The 25,952-nt window shown below is 50.9% G+C and overlaps 9 protein-coding genes across 9 annotated transcripts; 3 read left to right on the top strand and 6 right to left on the bottom strand.

Annotated features, from left to right (window-relative positions):
- Nucleotides 1–423: 423 nt before the first annotated feature.
- On the top strand, nucleotides 424–1,902 carry CCOS01_06540 (uncharacterized protein; the record flags this gene model as incomplete). Its single annotated transcript, XM_060454708.1, has 2 exons — nucleotides 424–1,251; nucleotides 1,315–1,902. The coding sequence occupies 2 exons, from the start codon at nucleotides 424–426 to the stop codon at nucleotides 1,900–1,902; spliced, it is 1,416 nt and encodes a 471-aa protein (XP_060314408.1).
- Nucleotides 1,903–2,989: 1,087 nt separating this feature from the next.
- CCOS01_06539 (uncharacterized protein) lies at nucleotides 2,990–5,181 on the top strand (the record flags this gene model as incomplete). The annotated part of the gene is made up of 8 exons (XM_060454707.1): nucleotides 2,990–3,350; nucleotides 3,400–3,851; nucleotides 3,909–4,001; nucleotides 4,057–4,195; nucleotides 4,260–4,335; nucleotides 4,394–4,542; nucleotides 4,606–4,750; nucleotides 4,800–5,181. 8 exons carry the CDS (start codon nucleotides 2,990–2,992, stop codon nucleotides 5,179–5,181), a joined length of 1,797 nt encoding a protein of 598 aa, XP_060314407.1.
- A 907-nt stretch (nucleotides 5,182–6,088) lies between these two features.
- On the top strand, nucleotides 6,089–6,804 carry CCOS01_06538 (uncharacterized protein; the record flags this gene model as incomplete). Its single annotated transcript, XM_060454706.1, has 2 exons — nucleotides 6,089–6,580; nucleotides 6,652–6,804. 2 exons carry the CDS (start codon nucleotides 6,089–6,091, stop codon nucleotides 6,802–6,804), a joined length of 645 nt encoding a protein of 214 aa, XP_060314406.1.
- Nucleotides 6,805–7,048: 244 nt separating this feature from the next.
- CCOS01_06537 (uncharacterized protein) lies at nucleotides 7,049–8,275 on the bottom strand (the record flags this gene model as incomplete). The annotated part of the gene is made up of 3 exons (XM_060454705.1): nucleotides 7,049–7,796; nucleotides 7,877–8,120; nucleotides 8,230–8,275. The coding sequence occupies 3 exons, from the start codon at nucleotides 8,273–8,275 to the stop codon at nucleotides 7,049–7,051; spliced, it is 1,038 nt and encodes a 345-aa protein (XP_060314405.1).
- Nucleotides 8,276–10,572: 2,297 nt separating this feature from the next.
- CCOS01_06536 (glycosyl hydrolase family 28) lies at nucleotides 10,573–11,922 on the bottom strand (the record flags this gene model as incomplete). Its single annotated transcript, XM_060454704.1, has 1 exon — nucleotides 10,573–11,922. One exon carries the CDS (start codon nucleotides 11,920–11,922, stop codon nucleotides 10,573–10,575), a length of 1,350 nt encoding a protein of 449 aa, XP_060314404.1.
- A 1,181-nt stretch (nucleotides 11,923–13,103) lies between these two features.
- CCOS01_06535 (sodium/hydrogen exchanger family protein) lies at nucleotides 13,104–15,233 on the bottom strand (the record flags this gene model as incomplete). The annotated part of the gene is made up of 6 exons (XM_060454703.1): nucleotides 13,104–14,015; nucleotides 14,068–14,116; nucleotides 14,170–14,753; nucleotides 14,844–14,950; nucleotides 15,054–15,122; nucleotides 15,185–15,233. The coding sequence occupies 6 exons, from the start codon at nucleotides 15,231–15,233 to the stop codon at nucleotides 13,104–13,106; spliced, it is 1,770 nt and encodes a 589-aa protein (XP_060314403.1).
- A 2,375-nt stretch (nucleotides 15,234–17,608) lies between these two features.
- Nucleotides 17,609–17,824, bottom strand: CCOS01_06534 (uncharacterized protein; the record flags this gene model as incomplete). The annotated part of the gene is made up of 1 exon (XM_060454702.1): nucleotides 17,609–17,824. One exon carries the CDS (start codon nucleotides 17,822–17,824, stop codon nucleotides 17,609–17,611), a length of 216 nt encoding a protein of 71 aa, XP_060314402.1.
- Nucleotides 17,825–18,953: 1,129 nt separating this feature from the next.
- CCOS01_06533 (lactonohydrolase) lies at nucleotides 18,954–20,010 on the bottom strand (the record flags this gene model as incomplete). Its single annotated transcript, XM_060454701.1, has 2 exons — nucleotides 18,954–19,479; nucleotides 19,556–20,010. 2 exons carry the CDS (start codon nucleotides 20,008–20,010, stop codon nucleotides 18,954–18,956), a joined length of 981 nt encoding a protein of 326 aa, XP_060314401.1.
- A 5,352-nt stretch (nucleotides 20,011–25,362) lies between these two features.
- CCOS01_06532 (uncharacterized protein) lies at nucleotides 25,363–25,794 on the bottom strand (the record flags this gene model as incomplete). The annotated part of the gene is made up of 1 exon (XM_060454700.1): nucleotides 25,363–25,794. The coding sequence occupies one exon, from the start codon at nucleotides 25,792–25,794 to the stop codon at nucleotides 25,363–25,365; it is 432 nt and encodes a 143-aa protein (XP_060314400.1).
- Between the last annotated feature and the right edge of the window lie 158 nt (nucleotides 25,795–25,952).

Raw genomic sequence — 25,952 nt, 5'->3', positions numbered from 1 at the left:
AGCCCTTCGCCACAATATGCTTTCAAATTATTGTCTCAAGTCCAAGAAATGGCTCACGACCTGAGATTACTATGACTAGTTGCAATTCAGTTGGCCCATGTCGTTGGAGCAATGGGTCTAGTAAGACGGCGAAGGTGGGTAAGAGGCATTATCTCGGGCATCTCGGGCCTTCGGCTGGCGACCCCGAGTTGGAAGGATGGTTCGCTGGAATTCGGGTGCCGCGGCATTCCATGCTTGCAATCATTCATGATGCATCGAGTGATTCTCCCTCGTGCCAAGATACCAAACGTCTCCAGTCCAATGTCCGAGATTTCATATATTTCAGTCTGAAGCTGCAACTACTGGCCATCTGGTCTGAAAAAGGAGTATCAACGCATCGTACTCTCTACTTTATTTACAGTCACTCCACACAAATCTATAAAAATGACTGCCGGCAAGAAATTGAAAGTCATCATTGTTGGCGCCGGCTTCGGCGGGCTTGGAGCCGCAATCGAATGTGCACACCGTGGCATGGATGTCACGGTGTTGGAGAAGTATCCTGACTCCAATAGCCAAGGTGGTAAGCATCACCAAACCGCCCCTCTTTTTGTGTGGCAGAGCTTTGGTCGCAATGATCTACGAAACTCACTACGGTTCTCCTTGGCAGATATTCTTGATTTTTTCCCCAATGCTGGCCGTATCATCAATCGATGGGATGCAGGCAAGGTTGGCCAGCAAATTCACGACACAGGTTGTAGTCAAATCCGCACCATGGAGCTGTACAAGTACGATAGCAAATTCATCGTTGATGTTCCGTGGGCAAGGGATGGAAAAGAACACAACATCACCTATGCAGGCCACCGAGGCAAGATTCACTCGATTTTCCTTGCTTATGCGAAGACCTGTGTCCAGGACATCAGGATCGGCGTCTCAGTCACGGATTACCTTGAAGAAGAAAGCCAAGCAGGTGTGAAGCTAAGCACTGGCGAGACTATTTGGGCCGACTGTGTCATCGCCGCAGACGGCCCACGATCCATCGCTCGAGCACAGGTTTTGCATCTTGACGACAAGAAGATCGACGAGACCACGAGCGGCTGGTCTGTGTTCAGAAGCTTCTTCAAGACTGACGAAACGATGAGAAATCACCCCGGAATCAAGGATCTTTTCCACGAGGATAGAGATACTGTTCGATTCTGGATGTATGACAACTTGAGCCTGATGGCCTTTGTTTGGAACCAAGCTCAAGATATTGCCTGGGTCTTGGTTCATCCGGTGAGCGCTTCAGCGTTTACCCAAGATAATGTCGATAACTTACTTACTGACTCACGTTGATAGGACGACAAAGAATCATCTGAATCTTGGTCCAATATCGCCGAAAGAGAACATGTAGCAAAGTGGATGAGTTTCTTCCCAGGAAGAGATGCACAAGCGCTCCTCGACGTTACACCTTCTAACAAGACCATCGATTTCAAGCTGGTCTATCGGCCAACCATAGACACTTGGGTTAGCAAAGGTGGCCGCACGATTCTCATCGGAGATGCTGCTCATGCCAACCTTCCTACTGCCGGACAAGGCGCTTCTCAAGCTCTCGAAGACGCGGTGACGGTTGCTGAGTGTTTACAGTCATCCAACGGAGACGTCAAACTAGCACTTGAAGCCGCACAACGGATCCGGTACCATCGGTCCAATGCAGTGCACAAGAGCGGACAACAGAATAGAGACGCATTCTACAAGATTCCCTGGGATGACATCGAGGCGGCCCCGGAAGAGTGGGCCAAGAAGCGGTTCCCCAAGCTGAAGCCCTGGGACCCTTTGGGGTTTGCAAGAGAGCAGTTTCCCAAGGTTGCTAAGGACATCAAAAACGGTGTCACGGGACATCTTAACGATGTAGCTGTGGCTCCGCCCCCTGGCGGGTACTGGTGATTTGAATTTTTGATGAAGCTCACACACATAAGAATGCTTTGAGTTGTTACGTAACCAACTTATTAGAGTATATAGCATTGGCACGCATACTAGATGCATGATTTAGAAATGTTGGAATATTGATCCGAAGTATCAGGTTTGAAATGTGTAGTTACGTTCGAAAACTCAAAAACTCCATACGATTCGCTGTGTTTAAGAATGGACGGCCAAGTTTACTCTCATAAAGACTTGCCAATTCTCCCATGCCAAATGAGTAAAAGGGCGAGCGAAAGCACATATGCCAAGGATTGTGGTAAGTAGACAATGAAACCATGAGCGTATGGAAACGACTTTGGGGGGATCTTGAATTCTTGGCCTGGCATGAGTTCTCAGAGATTGACGTTGCAGTGAGTCTATCGCGATGTGATGTTGCTTGCACTATTACTCCCTACGAGAATATCGAGATGTTGTGGGTGGGTGCAGGGACTCCGTACACTCCCTGCAAATTACATCTGCCGAATTCTCAGCGCCCAGCTGAACTGGAAATGCTTTCTCGGCGGGCATTCCGTCTCTACCATGCCACGTACCATGCTGAGTCAGAACTCTCAAACCGGTTCCTGCCTGCGTCGGTAAACCATTATACTCGGGCTCTGGAACTTGAAAGCCGATTGAGACACTGCTGGTGTGTACGGATAGCGCAGTCGTAACATCGGAGACGAAACCTAGTGGCGGATGCACATCTGTACGGGAATTCGTCACACATACTGTACAGAACTGAGGGTCCTTGGGAATTCCCATTTTGCGATCATAAAGGGGGGAAGGGGGGAACTATAATGTTAGCCTGAGGCATTCGGCCGAAGCTAGTGCCTAAAGCTCGGCACTCTCGGGAAATACGCCGCTCAGCTATGAGCATGCCGCACAACTCAGCACGCACACAGCCAGACAGCGCGCGCTGTCTCTGAATCTACGGCGTTTGGTTCAGGTGCACCCCTATCACCGGACACTCGTGGGTTCGTTGATCTAACCCGGAATGTCTTATCTATCGCTTCATGGTGTGTAGCAAGAGAGTGTGTGGTATCTCTAACGCGTACCTGGAAAAAAGAGAAAAATGCGCAGGTGGCCGGCTCAGCGCTCAGATCAACGTCAAGAAGAGATTTTTGAGTTGTCTGCGAATGAGTTGACAACTGCTACATTGACTTTAGATCCCCCAAATCACCACAACCAACACTTGAGTACACCCGACTGCCAGTCTACGGAGACAATTAAACCTCAAACTCAGACTCCGACTGTAACACCAGCAGAAAATACACTTCCGCATCGTGGATCCTCCGCCATCATGGCTTTGCTCACCCCCGGGCCAATCGTCTCACACGTGCTCATGGTCCTCGTGGCCATGTTGAACATCTGCATTCTTTCTTATGATGCTGGGATGATCAACAACTTGAACTCGGTTAAGCCATACCAAGACTGTGCGATTATCTGCCCGACCCAGGTTCCATAGCTAATGACTTTCAATAGACTTCAAGTTGAATAGCGATATGATTGGATTGAATGTTGCCATCATTAGTGCCGGTTCGATCTTCGGTGCCCCGATAGTGGGTCCCGTCGTTGATCGTTGGGGACGGAAGACCGGCCTCGCCGTTGGCTCCATCTGTATCATTCTCGGAGTTGTACTTCAAGCTTCGGCCTCGAAGGGTGAGAGCTCTTGCGGAAACGTTTTGCAAGTACGACTACTCACCAGAAACGCAGTTCCACAGCTCATCGTCGGCCGCTTCATTATCGGATTTGCCTCCCTCATTAATGGTTCCATTGCTCCCATGTGGGTTATGGAGGTGGCGGCGCCCAAGTATAGCTCAATTCTTTCAAGCACCGTCTTGACATCCGTACCTTTCACGTCGTTCTTGGTCAGTTGCATTGTCCTGGGCATCTACGACAAGCAGTCCGACTGGACATGGAGGGGACTTATGCTTGTAAGTGCCTATCCCCTTGAGACAACATCAAGGCTCTATCTGATGTCTCTTAAACAGGGAGAAGCAGTGCCTTCTATCATCTCCCTGTCTCTCTTACCATTCGTCGACGAAAGCCCACGCTGGTTGTTTTCAAAGGGCCGCCATGACGAGGTAACGATGTGAAACATACTCCTGGTTTAGGGTCATTCGACTGAACATTCTCAAGGCAATAGGGGTGCTCGCTCGATTACATGCGAACGGAAACCGGGAAGATGCTTTGGTGCTTTCGGAAACACAAGAAATTGTCTCGGCTTTGAACCACGAGAAGGAGAGCAATGGAGGATGGAAAGATCTCATTGCGCCATGTGAGCCAGCTTCAGCCAAGATGAGTCGCCGAGTTGACAACTAACTAACGGGGAAACACATCAGCCCCAAACCTGAAACGGTTCACAATCGCTGTACTAACGAATATCTTCTATCAAATTCTGGGCGGAAATATGATCTTGTATGTTACAAGGACATACTCACATTCTGATTGTTCTAGCGCTGACGAAATCTTCTAGATACTTCTCGTCATTCTTGATTGGAAAACTAGGAGTTTCTGAGAGGAAGTCTGTAATCCAGATCAACATCGGTTTGCTGCTGTGGAAGGCTTTTTGCAGCGTGGGCGGTGTCCTCATCATCGACAAGATAGGAGCTCGCAAGCCATTGAGTAGATGCCCCTCGACACTAGTTTTCCGCTGGATTGATCTGACCTCCTTATCTTTCTACCTAGTTACCGGAACTTCCGCCACAGTTGTTCTGTTTGGAATTCTGGCCGGCCTGTCTTACCTGACCGAGGTCCATCCCGAGACAAATGCGTATGCCATCGGTGCGATTGTCGTTGTTGCCCTGTTCCTACTTGCAGTTGCGGCAAGCTGGTATGTGAACGAGCTCTCAATTTCCTCAAGTTTACTAAAATTCGTGCAGGAGCATCTTGGCCTACACCTACCCTCCTGAGGTGCTGCGATACTCTCAGCGCGCTAAAGGGGTCGTAGTTGCCCAAGCAATCGGGTATGCATTCAGCTTCCTCAACCTTTACACCACTCCTCTTGCTATCGAAAGAATCTCTTGGAGATACTATGCCATCAACGGTGGTTGGAATCTTGGAATACTATTTGTCGTTACTTGGCTGTTTGTCGAAACCAAGGGCAGAACCTTGGAGGAGATGGATGAAATCTTTGATGGGGTTGTCTACTCGAACAATGTCATCATTGATGGCCAGAATTCTAAGAGTGATTTGGGGAAGGACGTCGGTGATACTAGCAGTGTGGCCAAGAGGAAGCTTAGCAAGGTCAGCACCCGGGAGTAAAGCTGATAAACTGCCCTAACGGAAAAGGCTCAGCTGCGGATATGTACCAGGTATTGAATCAGGCTAGTTAAGGTCTCTCTGAATAATTCGAATCACGATGTCCTCAGCGCGCCACGCAACTCTCTGATTTCTGATCATTGTATTTTGACCCTGCGTTGCTGGACGACGACATCATTCACCAACCTCGACATGACAACCCGTCGCGACGCCACCACGGTGTAGGATTCGGACAAACTAGTGCACTCCGCGGGGCTGAGAGGACACCGAGAGAAGCATATCATTTCACTGAGTGGATGGATGCTGTAAGATCTAGCGCTGACGATAGTCAACCTCTGAGTCCATTCGTGCCGCGATGCCGCGCTCGGGCACGGAGCTGAAATCTCGTGGCCGGCGCCAAAATACGCCACTTCAGCAGGCTATGGGAAGCCACAACGGCGATCGTAAAGAGAAAGAAGAAACTCAAGCACTGGTGATCCAACGGTAAAACTCTATTCCCCCTTTCAGGACTATCTAAAATGATGAAGCGCCGATCCATCGCTAGCCGCTCGTGACGGCGCTAGAACATCGCAATTCAAAGCACGCGAGCTTGGGGTCGAAGGCGCTCCACGTCGAAAGCTTCTTTGTGGTGGAAGAAAACTAAACTTCATCGAGCAATGACGATTGCTACGTCCAAGCTATAGTCCGGGACCATCACGTACTTAGCCTTCCAGCAGAGCCAACTCGATGTATATGAAGGCCTCTTTCTCATCTCTTGGCGAGAGAGTTCTTGCTCACTTGCTCATTGTCGCCTACTTCATCGTCTCCAGGCTCCTCGTCTCACTCATCGCCTCTTGAACCACGAATCGCCGCTCGTTAAAGCACTCAATCGCCGCTCGTTAAAGCACTCAATCGCAATATAACCGCCATCATGAAGATTGCTACCGTCACCAGCGCCCTCACCTTCGCTCTCTCCGTCGTCGCCGCACCCAGCGCCACCACTTCCACAACCAAACGTGGCGGTAAGGCCAGCTGCCCCGTCAACGCCGCCCAGCCCGATGGCAGCCTTGGTAAATCCTACGTCTCGACTAGCCTTCTTGTCCCCATCTCCAAGAATCTGCCCAATTATGCCTTCCCGGCGACGCAATGGGCGCAGGTGACACCCAAGGATATTTGCACAGTCTTCAACCTCGATCTGCCCGTCGCCCAGACCCAGGGCAAGGTGTGCAACCTCGTCTTCGACTTCCCTTCATGGGAGCAGGCACCTGGGAAGTTCGTTTTCCTCGGCCAAGGTACCTTTAAGTTCACCGGGTATGCCATTGGCGTCGGAGCCGTCGCTGGGCAGACCACATATAACAAGCAGCCTGCTCCCGGCCCTAGCCCGCCTAACCCCCCGCCCACGATGACACCCGGCCACAGCTATGTGAGTATTGAACGTCAACAGAATCCGATGTAGACCGCCGTCGATTTAGTTACTGATGGTAGTGCCTGCAGATTGTCAATAGTGCCCCATGCGGCATTCCAGCTGAGGTTCCGGGAAGTGTGACTGTATCAGGAAGTCTCTGCTCGCCGGACACCACCTTCATTTTCCAGCAGAGCAAAGATGGTTGCCCAGTTGGATTCTTCGTCGTCTTGACAGATGCGTAAGCAGGTGAATCGTACTTTGACATCCCTGGCATTTCCTTACTGTAAGAGCACGAGTACTTGGAGACTCAAGCTGGGCCTTTGAACTTCTCAAGGGGTCAGAACACAGGAGGCGTGTGGCCCCGATATCCGATCCGATCATTTGTTTGGAATATGTCATCGTTAGCGCACTTGTCTATTGATATTATTGCTTTGCTCTGTGTCCCACTGAATCCTTCATATTCCTTTCAACGGAACATGCTCTCTCTTACCACTCTTTCGGGACATATGCCGGAGTATTGTCCTCATCCTCGGGGGTTTTCAACCCCAGCCTCTCCAACACCCAATTCTGCAGCGGCAGCAACACCAAGATAGCCCGGTTAAACCTCCATCCGATGATAGGGACCATCGCACCAATCATAGCATCCAAGATGAAGTGATTCGCCGTTGCAACGATCGTGAAGAGCATAGCCATCGGCCACAGTGGCGCGATAAGACGAAGCGGACGGTGAGGCGAAAACCGGCAGATACTCCAGGCGAGGAAGAGAGCGGTACCGCAGTGAAGACTCGGCATCGCGGCGATGGTCAGCTGGAACTTGTTGTGCGTCCACGCGTTGCCTCCTCCCTTGGCTCCGTGGAGCACATCTTCGAATCCGTATTCGGCCGGGAGCATGCGCGGCGGCATGCAACGATAGGTCGTGACGATGACGAAGGCGATGGCATTGTCCATGGCGATAGTTCGTCGGATTCTCTGAAACGTGCTCGGCGGAAGAAATGTGTAGCAGTAGATGATGAAGATGATGCCGAGACTAATGTGGAAGTAGTAGATCTTGGCCAAGTAAGACATCAACCAGGGCATGTTTGTAAGGACATATTTCTGCACGCCAAGTTCGACGTCAATGCCGAAGAAGTGCTCGAACTTCAGAATAGAAATCGCATGGTCGCGGGCCCTCGCAAAGACTGCTTCGTTACCGGCAATCATACGTGCCGAGAAGGCACGGAGCAGCTGGTATATCCTAGGAGACAAACAAGCCGGTCAGCGCCGGTTCATAACAACGTTACCTGAATTGTTAACGCGGGCAAGACGATCTCGTACCAGTACGTCGCATTCCAATACCAGATTTCAGCAAGGAACGGGAAGGTATTATAAAATCGAACGAGAAGTTTGCTGTTGATGCGGGATACCTCGCCCGACTCCGCGCGCATCCCCGGCTTGAGGAGTGGAGAGGTGGGGCGGGAGGAGGAATCCTCCGACCCACGCTCACACGAGTCTACGTCATCGTCACGATCCAGTCGGCGGCGGTTGATGAGAGTGCCTATGGTGAAGGCAAAAACGATGACTAGAAGAGCAAAGGACGTCAGATGAGGCCTGGACTCGTAGAGGTAAAGACATATGGTCTAAGTATACTATAGGAAGAAATCCGAGCCAGTGGAGCGGGATGGACTTACAAGCTGGTTCGGCCACATTCCTCAAAGCGCCAAGTGACGAAGCCATAATAGGCTAAACACAGAAAATTGAACTCTTGTTTGGTATTGAGTAAGTGAAAGATGTAGTTGGACAAGGCTGTCCTGACGAGCAAGCAGAATGAATGAATAGCTTTCGCTTCCCCAAAGCAGAGAAGAAAGGAGTGAGTGACGAGAAGATATTACAATGAAAATGCCAAATCCACCAGAAACCCTTTCGCATGGAGAAATAGGAGAGAGGGACGACAAGACTAATAAACATCCTAGGCACAATGCCCCAGAGTCCGCTTCACCGGGACAAACCCACAACGGGCGGAAGGTGTACCAAGTCCAACCGCAGCATTTCGTGGCCAAGCATTGTTGTCAGATCGGCGCCCCAGGCATTGGGAATTCCGCCCAGCCTTGAAAGTTGAGCAGGAATAGGACCACACGTGTGGGCGTAACCGCACGGAACCATCTGATAGGAGAGTTGGGGGCGTTGAACGTTGAAGGAGGGAGGGCGGAGCGGGACTGGAGACACGACGACCTGACGTCCCACACCCCATCCCACATGTCCACCATCCATCCATGATCCATTACGGTATCACTCCAGCCAAGCACAGGCAAAAGAATGGCTCGGCGCAGGAAGGAGGGCACGCGACCCAAGCCCTCCTTGACGCGTGTGTGATTGCGCCCGGCAACGTACAATAAATCGTAAGCCAAAAAACCCAGTTTTCATTAGAGCCTCCTTGCTCGCAGTCGCCCGGTCTCCACGCTGAATCACTGTAATCCAATTATGGACTGACGGTGGGAAGAACGTCGAAAAAAGGGATGTGGGAGTTCCTTTTCTGGTGGATCATCCAATCATTTCGAGTCGGACTCTACCCACTTGCTTGCACATAAGGAAACTTGGGAGTCGTGGATGACGGGGTTCACTTCCCGTGGTTTTTCTCGGCAGCCGGAACAACCGGAATCAGCGTCAGGGGGTAGAATTCGGGCGCCAAGTCGTCTCCGAGAAAAAGTCTTGCCATCAAATTTAGAGTATGGAAATCAACAGAGCGCCCTTCTCCTGGCTCCATCTAATTGCGAATGCTTTGCGCGGGATTGTGGACCCGGTCCTTTCGCCAAGTGTTCGAATCTGCGTGGGACTGGGAACGCTTTAGGAGAGCCATGGAACTGTCATGATCGAGATACGAACTCAATCGATGTTTGGTAAATCTTACCGCGGTCGAGTCATGCCTTGAAGACTTGATTTAAAGCTCTTCCAAGAATAGGAGGTTCGCACGGAAGCATGCAGCTTGCCGCATGTTTTGATGTTTCCACTGCCCACATCAACCTCAGCTCAAAGACGCGTCCGAGCGTTCAGGAAGAACCAGAATAGGAGAAAAACTTCCGCTCCCGCTAACTCCCCGCTACCAACACTTAAAAGAAGCAGGCTTTGCCATCAATGCCCATCATGATCTAGCTTTCGCCTCGAGCTGCCATGCCCGTCAACACTCCCTTCTGACACGGCTAGCTTGCGACTGTACCAGGGTCAATAAACGAACAAGACTCGCTGGGAATAAGCTGCAGGATCGGCAACTAAGATCAGAAGCTTGATACGCAGCCACCCTTGGCGCTAGCTGGCACAGCACACCACGTTCAAGCATCTGACAAGGCCAGTGCCGGAACGGCTGTTGTACCGTCACGTAGTATAGGTGACGGTGAAGGAGCTGCTGATGTGAGAAACACCATTCCTGGCGTGTTAGGGCGTTAAGACAATCACCCTCTGCACTTCAATTACTGCTTCGAGACTCGCATCGTGGTGAAGGCTAGGTCAATCTGCGAGGAAGCCTCAGGAGAATAACTGCAGACCAATGTTCTAACAAGTCCCAGCAGGTCGGAGGCGAACTGCACAGACATGGCTAGACCAGCGCCCGAACAAGAACGAGAACATCGGACGTCGGACTGTTTAGTGTTTTGCGGGAAGATTCAATCCTCCATTGGGCCGTTGGAGGCCGTAGGAGATTTGGAACCAAAACATCGGCGTACGGAGTTCAAAGTCCCCGGCTTCGGCCGAGGCTCATTGCCAGGAACGCGGCAGCCATGTAGAGACCCGCGGCGGACTTCCTAGCCCTTTAAAGCGATCACCACAACCTTCTGATAAAACTCTTGGCAACGGCCTGTGTCCACTTAGATCAAAGCATACCGTACTAAGCGGCCGCTGATTAGAAAATTGCGGTCAAGTTTAACGCTAACGGTGATGGCCCCCGCGACATTATGCCGCCGAGGGTGCCACGTTTGATGATTATACCGCCAAAGGTCCCGGATACGCCGGATCATTATAGTCGCCGACTACTGAAATGATATTCAGAGCTCATCGGCGGTCTCCTCAATTTCCTGACAGTCGAATCCTTCATCGCCTTCAACGTTTTTGCAGAGCCATTTATCCAAGACAGTATCTTGGCCGACGGGCGTTACTGAAAAGTTCTCTACCGTCAGATTGTTGCACCCGCCCGCAGCCGCGCTGCACCGAAAGAAGCCCGAGCTAGGCACGTCGTCCATCATCGTTCCGCTAAAGCCCTTCCAAACGACGTCGGAAATCTTGAACGTCGACGTATCGCAGGACTCACCCGCGTGTCCGGAGAAGGACTCACATTGAGTGATGAAAAGTGGTTCTCCGCGGGTGCCGTCGAGCTTAATGTCTTCCAGCACGATGTTACGCGCGTATCCCGTACCGCCGCCGCCGCCATTGGGCGGATACCCAATCTGAATGCCGGTCCACGTCTTGAAGTAGCAGCCCCGCAGGGTGTCGTGTAAAGTCACGTTCCGCGCCAAGAAGTTCTCGATATACTCGAATTGCCCGATGAACTGGCCGATGGATCCCATGGCTATGCCAGTGCTGCCGAAGAACTCGCTGTCGTAAATGTAGATATTGCTGGAGTTGGCCTTGAGAGCAATTGCGTCGTCGCCGTTGACAACCACCCACCGGCGGAAGGTGATATTGTCCGAGTACATGGTGTCAGCGCCGTCCGTGTTGAGAGAGTTGTTCTCCGAAGACGAAGTGCTGTTCACGTATATGTCCTCGAACACGAGATTCTTGGAGTACATGATGTTCATCGTCCACATTTGGCTCTGCACGAATCGGAGACCTTTGACAGTCGAATTCGAGAAGTCTCGAAAGTTGATGTTCATCGGCCGATGAGGCATGTTAGATCCGCCGGCATTGAGGTCATACCAGACCTGGCCATTGCCGTCGAGCGTTCCGACTCCGTGGCCTTCCCAGACCACGCCATCACCTCCAAAGTGCCATACCGTGCTCTGGTTCTGGAAGCCCACAGGCATCGAGACCGAGAGCCAGTACGTGGTGTCATTGCTCCAGAGTAGTCTGCCACGCTGATCAATTACAACATCGTCTAGGCTGGTGGTGACCATCGGCGACTTGATGTTGTACACTGGTCCATCAAGCACAATGATGCTCTTGGTGCGGCACTTGTCATTGAGCGCGCTTAGCAGCGCCGGCGCGTCGTCCCCGCCGTTAGCGTCCGGCTCGAGTATGCAGAGGCTCCGACCTTCCTTCTCCGCCCTCTCCGCCCAGTCACTGGCACTCGGGATATCTGCGTCAGATTCAGCCAGCAGGGTGGCCGCCGAGAACCGAGTGGTCTCGAGCCCGAGGACTAGCCTTGCGGCTAACGATGCGAAGACTGCCAAGCCACGCATGATGGATGGGTGCTAAGGCCTAGAAATCCAATCAAGGGACGGATGGGAGGAGTGCGAGCTTCGGTACACGCGAACAGACGCTTCTGGAAGTATGTCTAGGGCTTCTTACGAACAAGCGCGTGGACAAAGACAAGCTGATGAGTCTGTGGCGTCTATCAAAGCACCAGAGAGGAAAGGTATATGAGCTTCAAAGGTAACAGGTATCTTCCAAATATGAAGTAGAGCTCATCGACGAGTGTTATTTCTGTGAAACCCAACATTGCATCAGATGATTGAGCTCAGGGGGTCCCAACCACTGTCAACGAATGACATGCGCCAAGTCCAGCGGGGTAAAGCCCCGGATCGTCCCCTGTAGCGTCGATTCCCCGCATCAATTACGTCTTCTGCCTGCATGACGCCCTGGTAATCCGACCCCAACGTCCGGCATTTCAAGGCTTGTACTTGCTGATCTCTGTTATTCTGGATGTGGAAATCTTTATCCATGAAGTCTGTCGTCTGGTTGATGAGGAAAAAGCAGCGGTAAGGTATGCACAGAACGGCCTGTCTGATTGTAACCTGCGGGTTGGTCTGATGATGGATGCAGGGCATCACGAGTCTGGGTCAGATGTGTGAACGTTACATGCATTCATCCTGAAATTTTCCATAGTCATTCGACTCGAAGAGCGTCATTCTTCAAGCAAACCATCTAAGCGATTCATCCAAATCATTGTCATCGTCCTGGTCTCAGCCGGCCAGCGGATACTCGACACGTTCAGCTCGGCCCGATGGTCCACTTACATCCGGACGAGATAACACAGCTTAATTACATCTAGATGTCGGCGTTTGGAGCCGCAGGGATTCGTATCCCTATGATCAAGAGCAATGTCTCTGACAATTTCAGTCTGCTGTTCGAAGAAGGGCCAGAACATTGTCAGTTCGTATGTGTACATCGGGCATTTCCAGTCTTCCAGATGAATCACGACGGCAATCACCTTGGCCTCCGGTTAAAATGCTCTAATTGTTATCGAAACGTATTTAAGTAGGTTTGTTCGCTGTATAGCATCACTCAAGACATTCTCAATGGCGGTGAAAATTTCTATTTAAATACCACATATCTTATCTGGTACTACGCGAATCGCTTAGCCTCTTGCCTCCGATATTCTCTACACTGGCATGTCCCAAAGGCAGCAAGATAAAGCAGTCTATCCCTGTGTGACATGTGGTTGATCCCATTTCAGTTGACTCAAACTTGTCCGGGGTAGACTGAAGCTGCGAGGTGCATTCGGGCGTGGGAGATTGAAGCTTCTCCGTGGTGATAACCCTGCATTTTGCCTAGCTTCCTGGAGGCCAGACTCGAGGTCTGGGTGAAAAACCTTTTGATCTCCCACAGATGAGTCGTCATCCCCCATATGCGGCAGTGTTTCCTGCGACAAATTAGGCCGAGAGAAACGGTTGAAGGCAATGAACGTCTCCTTGTCGCCCTCAACCGCGTTCGATGGAGGAGGGACGCGAACAGATCGGCGTCGAATTGCCACGGCATCATCCTGAACTGGTTGAACGCCCATGAATCCATATATGACATTGAGGATAGGGATAGAGATTCCGTGGACTATAATCGAGAAGAGTGCAAGCCAATACACGACGGGACCAATAGCCCGAAGCATGTCAACTACCTCACTGTCGCCCTCGGCCTCAGCAAGTTTAGGGAAGAGGTGACGCGCATGCTCGACATAGAAGGCAGCACCAACGCCAATAGGGCCAAAGTAGCCCATAAATAAGGCTTCTTTCCAGTCTATGATAGTGTTCGGCATGAGCTTGTACGTGAGAAGCACGGCGGGGATGCGACGGAATACAAGAACAAGTGCGCCGAGGGCAAAGAGTCGGCCGAGACTGATTCCGGTGATGTCAGAGCTGAAGTCACTCCATGGGATGATGGTCCCGAGATATATAAAGCCGCCGAAGTTGAGAAGAACGTCGATGCTGGCGTTGACTTCGTCGTGCCGCTTCTGTGCCTCTGCAAGGTACTCGCCGTCCCAGTTGAGTGCACTGCCAGCGACGAAGCAAGATAGCAAATCGTCAGTTCCGATGGCTCCTGAAGTGCCCATCATGAAGAGCTATGAGTTGTCAGTCAACTTTCATGTAGTTCATTTAGTATCCGTGACTTACACCAATCGCTGTGGGCACCAGGACGTAGCTTTCGGAATCGATCCACTTTCTGTGTCTCTGTTAGAAACTACCGAATTCGTGCTCATTGACCGATCAACCTACTTTCTGACAGAATACTTCAGTGCAAGCCTGATCAGAGTTCCCATAATGATTCCGTAGGCTATACTCATGACCACAAAGTAAAGCCATGTCTCCAGCAGCCAATTCAGCAGAGCAACACCAACGCCTCCGCCTTGGCGGGCGACGTCACCGGCTCTCGGAAGAAGCGTACGACTGACTGCGTGCAATGTCAAACCATCCGCGTGCACTTCAGATCCCTCCGCGTGCCGGATGAGGTACGTCGTCAGCATCAATATGGGGAAGCCGAAGCCGTCATTTGCGCCACTCTCGGAAGAGATGATTTCACGCAAAGAGCGCCGAACGAACTTATCGGCGAAAGGCCCCTTGGCAACGGCTTGTGACAGGACTGGATCCGTCGAGGTCACGCAGGCAGCGATGACCCCAGCACCCAGAAATGTCAACTTGGGAATGGTTGCCAGGATGCAGCCTGTCGTCGCTAACCACATCAGTGTCATAATGGGTAACATTAAGATTGCCATCTCCTTCCATTTAGTCTTTTGGTACTTTGCTGGGAGTTGATAGCCAGCCATGACCAGCTGAATGCCAATCATCACTCTTGTGAGCCCCTATGACACAAGCCAATCATCAGTGCCTGAACGCAAGGCTCCACATTGAAGTGATCCGGATCGTGATGAGGCCACATTATAAGCACTTACAAGAGTGATATCTTGGGTCTGCCCCTCAACAGCTGACCCCCACTTCTCGCTGTCGATGAACCTAGCAGCTATAGGGCCCAGGCATATGCCCAACACTACGGCCGGTACTGATCAAGAGCAACAAGTCAGTGAATGGTCCATGGGAACTTAAGTATTACGCTCCGTATCTACGGTGACTACAGCGCGGAGAACGTTCGAGGTTGATCTTACAGGCCTCGCCTAAGTACCACACAGTTTTGATTTCGACGGATATGATACCAAATAGAATGATGAACGCGCCTGGATATGGTGGGAACACCGGATTAGTCATAGCCAAAACATGTAAGGTCCGGAGCACGCACCAAAAACAGCGAGAACGACATTTAATTCGCTGGGATCAAAGGTAGGCATCTTGGGTACCTGCTGGTGCCTTCACTCTCAATGTGTAAGTGATCTTTGTGTGACGTGCCCAGAAGGTGTGTTGTGCGTTTGCCGAGAAAGGCTGCCTTGGCCAGCAAGGGCTTTAAGGATAGGGATGATCTCTTTAGCTAATGCTCATACGATATTTGCATGGAGTTGCTTGGAAAGAAGAAAGAAGATATATTCTAACGAGACCTTGAGAGGATGATAAAGAAATCCAAAACGAATGTCTAAACGAGCAGAAGGAAATCCCGCAAAAAATGAAGTCAGAGGGCCAGAACTTGGAATGATGATGGACAACGACGCTTGCTCGATTCCGTGTGGTATGACAGTCACCCGGTAGCTCAGCGCTGCTGATGAAGAGTGGTCTGGTGAGCGGCGGAAGGGCAACTAATTCTTCTGCAGCGCCGAGAGTCCGGATATTTAAGAGTGGTATGTCAACCAGGGGCACACTTGGCTGCGTGCCAAAAGGGAGCGACTTGGCTGCAGATCTTGGGCGGCCAAATTCTTTTGGGGATGGGTTCTGATCACAAACACTTTTGATTCAGAGCCAAGTACGCCCTGTAGATCATGGTAGGGGGTTATAGCGGCTCTCAATGCTAGAGCGTACAAAGTCCTCGAGGTGAAGACAGCGAGATATCCGTGCTTCGGCTGATACTTCTACGAAGTACTGCCACAAATGGGGTCACAGGGAAGGCGTGACGGGCCAAGTGCAGGTGAATCTCGTAAATAGAAGACTTCACCTGCGGATCAGAATCTCTTCATCTTCAGGGGAGAGCGTTAGATTTTCAGGGGTTTTGTCATCATCTGCTACTTGGCTGGGGATGTCTCAAATCTAGTAGTCTCGTCATGGAGGTATCTGACAGCTTGATTGTTTCTGAATTGACTATCCGTAGGTAACACTCACGCGTCCTTCCTCCCAGGTTAGACGCTTAAAGATTTGGCTTCTAGCCAGCCAAAGAACATGATCTAATACAGCCTCAGTAGCGTCGTTCAGAGATGAAGCGCATAGCAAAATGTGAGACATGCTTGGTAGTAAAGTGTCAGGCTCAAGGCCAGATACGGTGTAGATTCTAGAGAAATTGATAAATCTCTCAACTTTGGTAATGCCAGGACGCTGACTTAACTACCCCACCCAGCGAGTTGAGATGGACTACGCTAATCGAGATTGATGGACAATTCCCCAAAGTACTTCGATGACACTTTTCTAATGAACGTATTTCGGTCATAGGAGAAGAGCGACCAGAGAAGAATGCATAGAAGAGTTTATCGGGTGAGAGGGCTAATGGCTACGGAAAGAGCCGGGAGGACGTGAAGCCAGGTAACATACATAACTCGCCCAAGAAGAAACAGTGGACTGCCTAGAGTGGCGAGGTATGACAAGAGTCTTAGTGTCTTAACAAAGTGACTCGGCGTCCGGGGCTGACAGCACCTTCGAGGACCATCATTGAACGCGATACTTAGGAAGTAGGTTGGTTTTCCGCCGCCAATGCTCAGCGGAGGAGTCCGGATCTCACATCGGTGTCAGCGCGGCCTCGGCGCCAAGCGGAGGAAGCAAGATTTTCCGCTGAGTGGAGACGAAAGGGGGCGCCGCAGCTGGGAAGGTGATGAAGCCCAGGGCACGCATTCCGGTGTGACGACCACCTTTGGGTCGGCCAAGTCAATACTTTATGGCTCAGACATTGCGATATGATCCCTGTTCTCTTGGATTCTCTTGGAGGTCCTTGGCTGACGAGGATTGTTGGGTGATGTTGGGACCACTCAGTGCTGGGCGCTTCTTGGTGAGGCTCGGCGCTTCGCGCTTGGCGGCTCGTGGTCAGATTATTCAGGCGTTCCGACTTCCTCGCTTCGTCCAGCTCTTTGCTCTATGACCCGGTGACGGATGTTCACGACATTTCAACTGGCCAGGCAGAAGACAAAATGGAAGCCGGTGGGCAAAAGTTTTCTCCGTGCCCAGGTTTCTCGTTTGTGAGGTTTCCGGCCCTTACCAGCAGTACCCCGGCTGGGTTTGCCGCGCGTGCCGTTGCTAACCCTCTGTAGTTCAGCTCGAGGAGATCGAGGTCGATGCTGCAGAAGGTACGCACAATACTTTAAGATAGAGCATAATGATCAAAGACACAGTAAGCTTATTAGAGATCTCAAGGGGCGTTCGGCGTATGAAATTTCGAAAGTGCTTAAGAACAAATTGATTCCTTCGGCAATCACCTATAGCATCTGGTTTCTTCGTGAATCAAGGATCATGCGTTAGCAGACCTCATGACGTAGCCCAACTAATGAGTCTTCTTGTCTCATGGATTTTCGATGGAATTAGGTTATTGATTTGATAAGAGAGATGAGTTTCCCGATCTAAAGCCCCGTCCTCAGGCTCAAGCCTTGCAGTCATTGCAGTTGGCTCGCGTCCAAGCATATCTCCAATTCTCATCTTTTTTGTTCTGCTCCATAACGCCATAGCTGATATCCATACAACACGCCAACTGAGTCCCTGAGCAAGGGGATCCACCCCAGGATGTGGTGCACGTGGCACTGGCACTGGTGGCGAAGAAGATAGCGACGACAGCCGCGGTGAAGCCTGTGAGCTGCATTGTGGGTTGGAATCCTGGGTGCTACCTCGTTAGCGAAAGGCCGACCAACAAGTCACGATTAGTAGTTTCACTTACGCAAGGTCGGTGGTAAAGAATGCAATTGATAAGGATTGTGACGGCGTCGGCTTGGTGAAAATGGTGGTAGTCTTAAAGGCTTGGCTGAGCTCAGGTTCTAACGAGTGTCTTTATAGCTTGATCAAGTCGAGCACGATCAACTCGCGCAGGCTGAATGAACGATTAATTCGCAACATTTTCAATCTATCCCAAATTAAAGCGTCCCCGGTTTTGGATTGATCGAGTCAGTATCTAGAGGCAACTCGCACTTTAGAGTTATCCCACCGGTATCAGAAGGCGCGTCTCCAGCTGTGGTGGGAAGAACCGCATCCCGCGGGTTGTTACATACTGAAGTACAGCACGCTGAGAAATTACCGTGTCCTGGTATCATTTTGGGTAGTTCCACAGTCTCTGTATTTATGGTCTTAATTCAAAGGTTGAAGTGCCATGGAATGGCTACGTTCGGATTGAAGGTTTGTGGGCGATGAAATGGCGCACTTGGGGCAATTGGGCCAAAATTGTTGGATTTTCTGCTCGATAGATACAAGGTTAAATGTAAGGTTATATGAAGAACTATTGAGAAAACTTTAGACTCGTGGACTAGGGAAAGTCGAAACAGATCAAGAGTTCCTTGCTTAAAGTCCGAGTTTGCCAAAGTATGGTGCGTGCCAGGTCAGGGTAATGGCAATTCAAATGCCCAGAATGTCACGACTCATCACCAAGGCGATAACCTTGAGGAGGATAAGCAGCTCATCAACACAGGTTATGTCTTCTTCCGCCATCATTACCACCAAGATACGTCTGAAACTCTTGCATGCCTGGATATCTCATCTTGGTAACCCCGTAATTTGAATTACTAACAGTGACGTTTCAGAGCTTGAGCAATAGATGTCAAATCAGCAACCCATGTGATTGAGGTCTTATTGATTTACCTTAAGCTATCCTCGGAATTTGTAGTCTGTCATAAAGTACAGGCTAATGCAGGTTGTTAAGCGCTGTAAACTCTCTCAGCTAACTTGACAGTCCATAACTTATTCTGGCCCAACACTTCCAGAACATCCCCGGCGAGCTCGAATTATACAATCGCCGTGTTAACAGAATCTCTCGTGAAAAACTGTCCATTAAAGACACCGATAAGCTTCCCTTGAGAACTTCGGACCACAACACCTTCACCCTCATCCGTCCAAACTCTACCCTTGTCATCGATGCGAATGCCATCCGGAGCCTGCATTCTCGAAACACCAAAGGTTCGCTTGTTGACAGGCCACATGTCTTCATTTAGATCGTATTTGTAGATCGCCGGTGCTCCTACTTGAGCCGGTAGCGCCCAAATTCTACTTCGCTCATCGCCGCCAAAGTCGGTCACCCAAAGAGTTTTTTGGTCCCTCGATGGTCGGACGCCGTTGGCGACGGGGAACTCGGTCCTGCTGATGGCAGGTAACAAGACCTTCTTCTGGGGGTCCCAGCGCCACAGACCCTGAGGCAGGCGATCTGTCGTGGTTGAGCCCCCGGCGAAGGGCAGGACAGTGATGAACATGTACGAGTTGTTTGTTCCCGGCTGTGTGACCCAGGCCACATCTTCAATGTTGTCAAACTTGAAACTTGAGACCAAAGTAAGAGTTGAGGACAATTTCGACGTGGCCTGTCTCTGGGTTGACAGATACGACCCCGCCAGACCAGTCTCGAGAGTCGTCTCGCAAGCAAGTGAAGTACATGAGACCTTGGTGGTAGAATCCTCCATTCGGGTTCTTCAACGACTGTGAAGAGGTCAGGTTTCTGATGCTGTTGTTTTTCAAATCCAAGATTTCCACGTGGGTAGGCCCATCATTGATCCAAGTTGTGTACCAGAGTTCATTGCGATCGCTGATCCATACGCCAGCTTCTCTCGCAAAGTTGCCTGGACGCTTTTCGATCAACTCAATGGCCGGATTCTGACCGAGAAGTGCCAGGAACTCGTCATCGTATGAGATGAACGGTGCTTTGGTGGCAGATTGAAGGAGTTCGTTAGTTAACGCATCCGACGTATTGGTGCCATTAACAAAGCTGTAAAATAAGTTGCCGTGAAATGGTGAAGGAAGAAGATATGGCAATTCATATGGGACGGAAACAATGCTGGTATCCTGCGCAAGCATGTCTGTAAAAAGACGGGGAAGAGGCTGGCGTAAGCCGAATATCGTGGCACCATATTTGTGTCTGGCCTTGGTATGATGGACTTTGTTCTTGTAAGAGAGCCGATGATTGTGGAAGCGAGTCTCAATCGGTCACTAGGAACCGGCCTACTCTAAACAATGGCATCGTCTGTACGATGTTATTGAGTCAATCGTATTTCTGCTACAATTTCACCGCGGAGTAGCTGCTATCGCGATACTGGTAATTATTACGGACCTAATTCCTCTCTCATCCGGCCTTGGTTCGGCCACACAAGATTGTACGTGACCTTCAAATAATAGTTGCCCTAACAGCGATCAAGTCTGCTTGCCTATTTAGGCAATCGTTAAGGTGAAGAAGGTTTAAACGCTCCTAGAAGCAAGGGAGATGGCGGTCAATGCATTGTCTAACGCAACCTCTTCGGTCGACAATACCGTTCTCCCCCAGAAACCCGATCGGACGAACATGTTAGTTATCTTCGCCTTGCTCCACTGAATAAACCCTTGGTCAACCCAACCGCACTGGTCTTCTTCGGCGATGACCCGGACCGCGGCCGAAAGAGCCCCGCTGAAACCTCCGTGATCTCGGTGACGCCGTCGCAGCCACCGGCAATGACTCGAGCTGTCAAGGGGGCTTCCAAGGCTTTTGATTAATGATGCGGAGCCTTCCTCGCTGGGAATAACTCCCGATAATTTCCGCGTAAAGCCATTAGAGTGATCTATTTTGACGCTTGCTTGAAGGCATCGGTGGCAGTCTGCATGTACATGTACAGATATTGTGAGGAGCAAGGTGTCAAATCGCAACTTCTTCAACGACCATCAATTGCCCACGCCGCCCCTCCTTCTAATGAATAGAGACTCGAGCTGCACGACGCTTCCGCAATGATCGGAGATGACGACTGAAACTTTCCTCCAGCAGCTTTGTCCATCAGGAATGCGTGAGAAGTCAAGTCTAATGTCTAGCATAACCTGCATAGTTTCCATGTCTCTTGCAGCAGGAGAGAGGGCTTGTGAGACACGAGAGTGAGAAAGTCTTCATCTCTAGCAAGATCCAGCATTCAAAAGAGCTCCAAGATGATTTAAACATCAGTGAGCACTAAACTATCCGAGACTTTCTATCGTTCAAGAAGCCAAAAATTTGTCTCATCAGTGGTGGACTCGGCCATTGAGAGGACTTTTTTCTTACCGATAACAAGTCGCGAGCTTTGGCTACACTGCCTTGACTTAAGAGGTAATGTCTGTCGTGATCATCAAGAGTCTTTCTTAATTCTGAAAAGCATTTTTGTGTCTTCCTCGTACCCGTGTATGAGAAGGAGGACACGTACATATCGGTGACTTGACTTCATGTTTGTACACACCCTTTAACTCTTTGTACACGCTTCACCAACGAGCGAGTACGGTGATCGTGGCCGAGAAAGAGTTTGCTCTACTCCATATAGTGGTATTAATTTGGGTCCTCGTGCGATTCATCTTCCAATCGGATCATTCGCAACTCGAAACTTCAATATGGAACCCCAAGCAGTCTGCGCGTAATTGCACGTAATAGAGACGGAGAATAAGGTACCCCGACGACAATGAGCCTGACAATTGTGAGGAATCGTCTACATAGGACTTAAACAACCTCGAACAAGACTGGTGTGGTCTGCACAAGTTGTTGCACAAGCTACAAGGAGTTTCTAACTTGCTCAGAGAACCATGGCTGAAAGTGATGGTGCAAACACTCAACGTGGGCCACCGCATCATAACACGCAATTCAAACTACCGCCAGTCCGCGAACCGCAGTTCTGGCAGACATCACCAGCCATTAGAGGATCAGTTGCCACCGAGTTGCCAAGGACTCTTGGAGCCTGATGTCGCCACGCCGCCTCCAAAAGACAATTTACATGGCGACAGTGGACGACGCCGTGCGACACCCACCGTCTGACATGCTTCAAGTATCTGCGGCAGGGCAACCCACTAAGCGCTCATGCGTTTCCCACCGTGGCACCACTGACACAACGCAGGCGTCAAGTCATGTAACGACAACGGAAAGAGCCAAGGCAACCTCCAACCTCATGAGCCGTGCCGTGCCGTACCGCCGGGCTGGCTGATCCGTTTGGCGCTTCTCATTGAACGTCGCCATCTGTGTTTCTTCCGTTCTACCGTGTGCGCTGCAGGTTCCGACGGATTTGGTTAGAGATGCATATCCTGTCCGCCAATCAGCCTTGCCTCGACTTGGTGATCTGGTGCGTGGTGAAAGGAGACTTGTCGAGCCTGAGCTTGGCTTATTAGAATCCTTAAAACAGCTGCCGCTTTCTCTTGAACTCTTGGATGTGTTCGTGATTCCCCTTCGCATCGAGCTCTGGAGTGAGCTATACCGATCCTACCCGGGATTGCGATGTCGCAAGCAACTACATCAATACCAACTCATACTGGTACTTGCGATCTCGGATCAGATGAACATACGATTCTCAACTCCGCGTTGGGCCCCATCCTAGCCCTATCGGCACTTCACCCGCATTGCACCGGGATCTTTTGCTGCTCCGCCTGCCCAGCTGGCCGACCGCATCCGGGCATATTCCTTGTCGCGGGCTTTCTAAGCGGGGTGGATCGCTGGAGATTTGACAATTCACCGAGACCCCCGCTCGAAGGCGGGAAGTTCCCCGGTGAGAGTTGAAGCTTAATTTATGTATAGTTCTTGTTCGGATTCGTGATCTTGTCTTGTTGATTTAGACCTTTGGCTTCGCTGGCTGGTGCTATGTCGGGTGGGTTCGTAAGTTTTTCGTCGAGGGTAATGCGCTTGTCGTTGAATCGTAGGTTATCTTTTCGGGGAATCGATTCGTGAAGACTCAGTGGATGTTCGCGGCTCGTTTCTGAGTTTGTCTGGGTGTTGTTAGAGTCGATTGTCGTTGCTTTAGCTATGAAAGCCCTTCAAGAGATGAGCACTTGAGGAGGGGCCGGGGACATCGGCGTCCGGGCAGATCACGTTCCTGCCAGTAATCAGTTCATTAACATGGAATTTTTTCATCAGGCTAAAATTGTCATTCCTACTCGAGATGAAAAAGAGAAACTGAGTGACAGTCCCGGCTGTCAGGGTCTAGAAAAGATTGCACAACCGAGCCATCAAGGTTCGCTACTATGGCCGTTACTAAGTCGGCTCTCGTTGTACTTAGTATTGCCGATAATAGAACCTTGGTATGTGAAGCCTGATTCAGTCATTTGCGAGGTACTCTGTTAGACAGGTGAATGCATATAATCTCAATATCATATTTTGTTTCATCGTCAGAGTCATCTTCGAAGCTGACGGGGGGATAGTTGCAGCGCTGAGCCTACAAGTAGTGCCACAACCAATCGGCGCTTCGTTCACTGCAATTTTAATTTCCACGAAGGGTCGAATGGTCCTCAAGGACCAACCCATGAAGAATTTTCTTCGTTGACGTGCACCCCGAAAAGAGACAGCAATTGCCAATATCGTACAGATCAACCACATCATCCAAAGCGATGAGGTAGGTAACCAACACTCCCATCGACCTTGCATCATTTTCAAGCCCCCTCGTTGTTTCAACGCCAACACAGAGAAACCCCGAAACCCCGTTACCAGCAGATCACGGCACTGACTACTTAGTAAGTACCTACCTAATAACCACGCGCCGCGCGCCGCGCCTCAGATAGCTCCCCCAACTAAATCGCCCCCAAATCGCCGCCAAACCACACCCAGTCAAGTTCGCATACCTCACATCCTCAATCACAAGCCGCAACTCTGCCACCCGTTTCTCGCCGCATGCCTTCGTGCTCATCCCACCTACCTTATCCTCCCTATCGCAACCACATCTTCTCATGTGCCAAGCCGCATCCATCCAACGCATCAATCAGTCAAAATCAGTCAGCTGACAGTTCGAAACGCCCTACATTGATAAATTAGGCACATGTATCTTACACACACCAACGAACCAACGCCTCGTCCCCCGCACCTCCCCCTCCGTTGCGAACCATCCAGCACATGCCCGCATGAACCCCGATCCCGACGCCGAGTGGGGGATTAACCACCAGAGGTGCCAGCGAAGTGGATGGGAAAGGAAGATTCTCCAGCTCTCCCGAACGAAGCTTGCTGTCATCCCGACCTTGCTCCCATCTTCATTGGAGCTGGCCCCCTTTGGAGAAAGCCTAACCTTCTTCCCCTCACTGATTTGGCAAGTTTGGAGGCCCGAAAAGCTCCAGTCTCAGCAAATAGCGTCAATCAGCTCGAAGCCATGCATGCATGTCCCGCTTTAGGTAGGCATTCGGCGGGCCGCCCGCAACCTCTCCAAGGGAAGCAAGATCCCCACCTGAAGAATCAGATGCCTTTAAATCACTCACAAGGATACAAAGCTATTCATTTTTCGCAGAATATGTACTTTACCCAAGCAAGATAGGCCGCATGATTGGGTCACCAGCAGAAGAGGTACGATATTTCCCGGGAATCAAAACACTCGTAGTTCGTATTGCCATCTCAAAACAAAACTATCATACCACGAGACGAGAGATAAAAAAGAATGAAAGAAGAATTCTCCATCTCGAGTCCCAGTTCCAACTACCAACAAGAACTGCCGGAATTGTCAAGCGTAAACGTAGAAACCCGGCGTTCTCCACCGACTAGAGGATTCCCCGTTTCGGCAATCATTATTGGCAAATGGAACTGGGTTCCAGCAGTCAAAGATCCACCCCTAAGTCAACATCTTACAATCCTTCCACCCGCGTTGTCGAATGGAGGGCACACAGCTCGGGTTGGATATTGGCTATTGGCGAGCGAGCCGCTTCCGGGTTGTCAAATTTGATGGGAGCAGAGAAGTCATGCTTTGTTTAGTGCTATGAAGATTGAAGGTCAGCACCTGTGTATCTTGAGATTTGCTGTCATAGAGATGTGGCTTACGGAGCAAGAGCCGCAAGAGCAGGCAGTGCAGGAGCCAGCGCAGCTGGAGCCGCAGGAGGAGCAGGTGCTATTCACATCAGGTTAGCTTCGACGTTGGAGATCTCAAAGGCATAGCTCCTCCGGTGGGATAGATCGAAACTCAAAGAGAATCCCAATCATCCAGAAAGAAACTCATGCGCAATTTTGTATCTCCCGTGCGTGGAAGACAGAGCAGGCGGTTCACTCACCAGGGGGCCATTTTGATAGTTTGGTGGTGGAAGCGAAAAGGCTTGAGTGTTTGTTTGTTGTGAGTCTGGTGTTTGAAGCTGATGAGTCGGATGAAGAAGAAATCTCGTTTTCGACCAGAGCTGGTCTGGGTTTATATAGCCATCTCGGAGGCATGTCCCCCACGTATCAGTCAGCCAGACATCAGGCGGCTATCGGACGAGGAAGCGCGATTTCATTCGCGGTTACGTGGAAGGCGCGGGAGTCCTCGGAGAAGGGACATGTCTATCCCTGGAGGATCGGATAAGTGCTCCGTAGTGTAGACCGCGAATACCGCGCAAGCTCTGTTGGAGGCAGAGAGATGACATGGCGGTTGTGTGATACCGCATCAGGCTGGTATTCCCATGGTTGGATCCATAGTAGCTCCCTGCGGCTTGGAGAAGGTGGACTGGCACCGTTGAGGAGCGGGGTCTGGGACCGAATCTACGGGTGCAGAGCTGTGCAAGCTTTGAGACGTGTGGTCGGCTGGTAACACGGAGCAGGGTGCCACGTTCGGGCTGGGGGTCCCACCCGACGACGGGGCGCCGGGCTCTTGTGATTGGGTCAAGTGTGGCAGGCTGGGCATCCACGCACGACAGTTCGATATGGCGAACAGGGCGGCAGAATGGAGCGTGCATGGCTGCCGTGGTCGTGTGAATGCGATGCTGTAGGCGGGCTTGGAAGGATCGTCAATGGTGAGTGGATGAGAAGTGCCCGATGAGGGTAGCCCCGCCCATCTTCGGTCAAACGTTCGGGCTAGGAACAGCGTGGGAGGGTGGGCAGAGCCGGTCTGGAT

This window comes from Colletotrichum costaricense (assembly GCF_030867565.1).
Source record: "Colletotrichum costaricense strain IMI 309622 chromosome Unknown Scaffold_6.1, whole genome shotgun sequence".
Classification (NCBI taxonomy): domain Eukaryota; kingdom Fungi; phylum Ascomycota; class Sordariomycetes; order Glomerellales; family Glomerellaceae; genus Colletotrichum; species Colletotrichum costaricense.
This window is presented reverse-complemented; position numbering and strand designations above follow the sequence as displayed.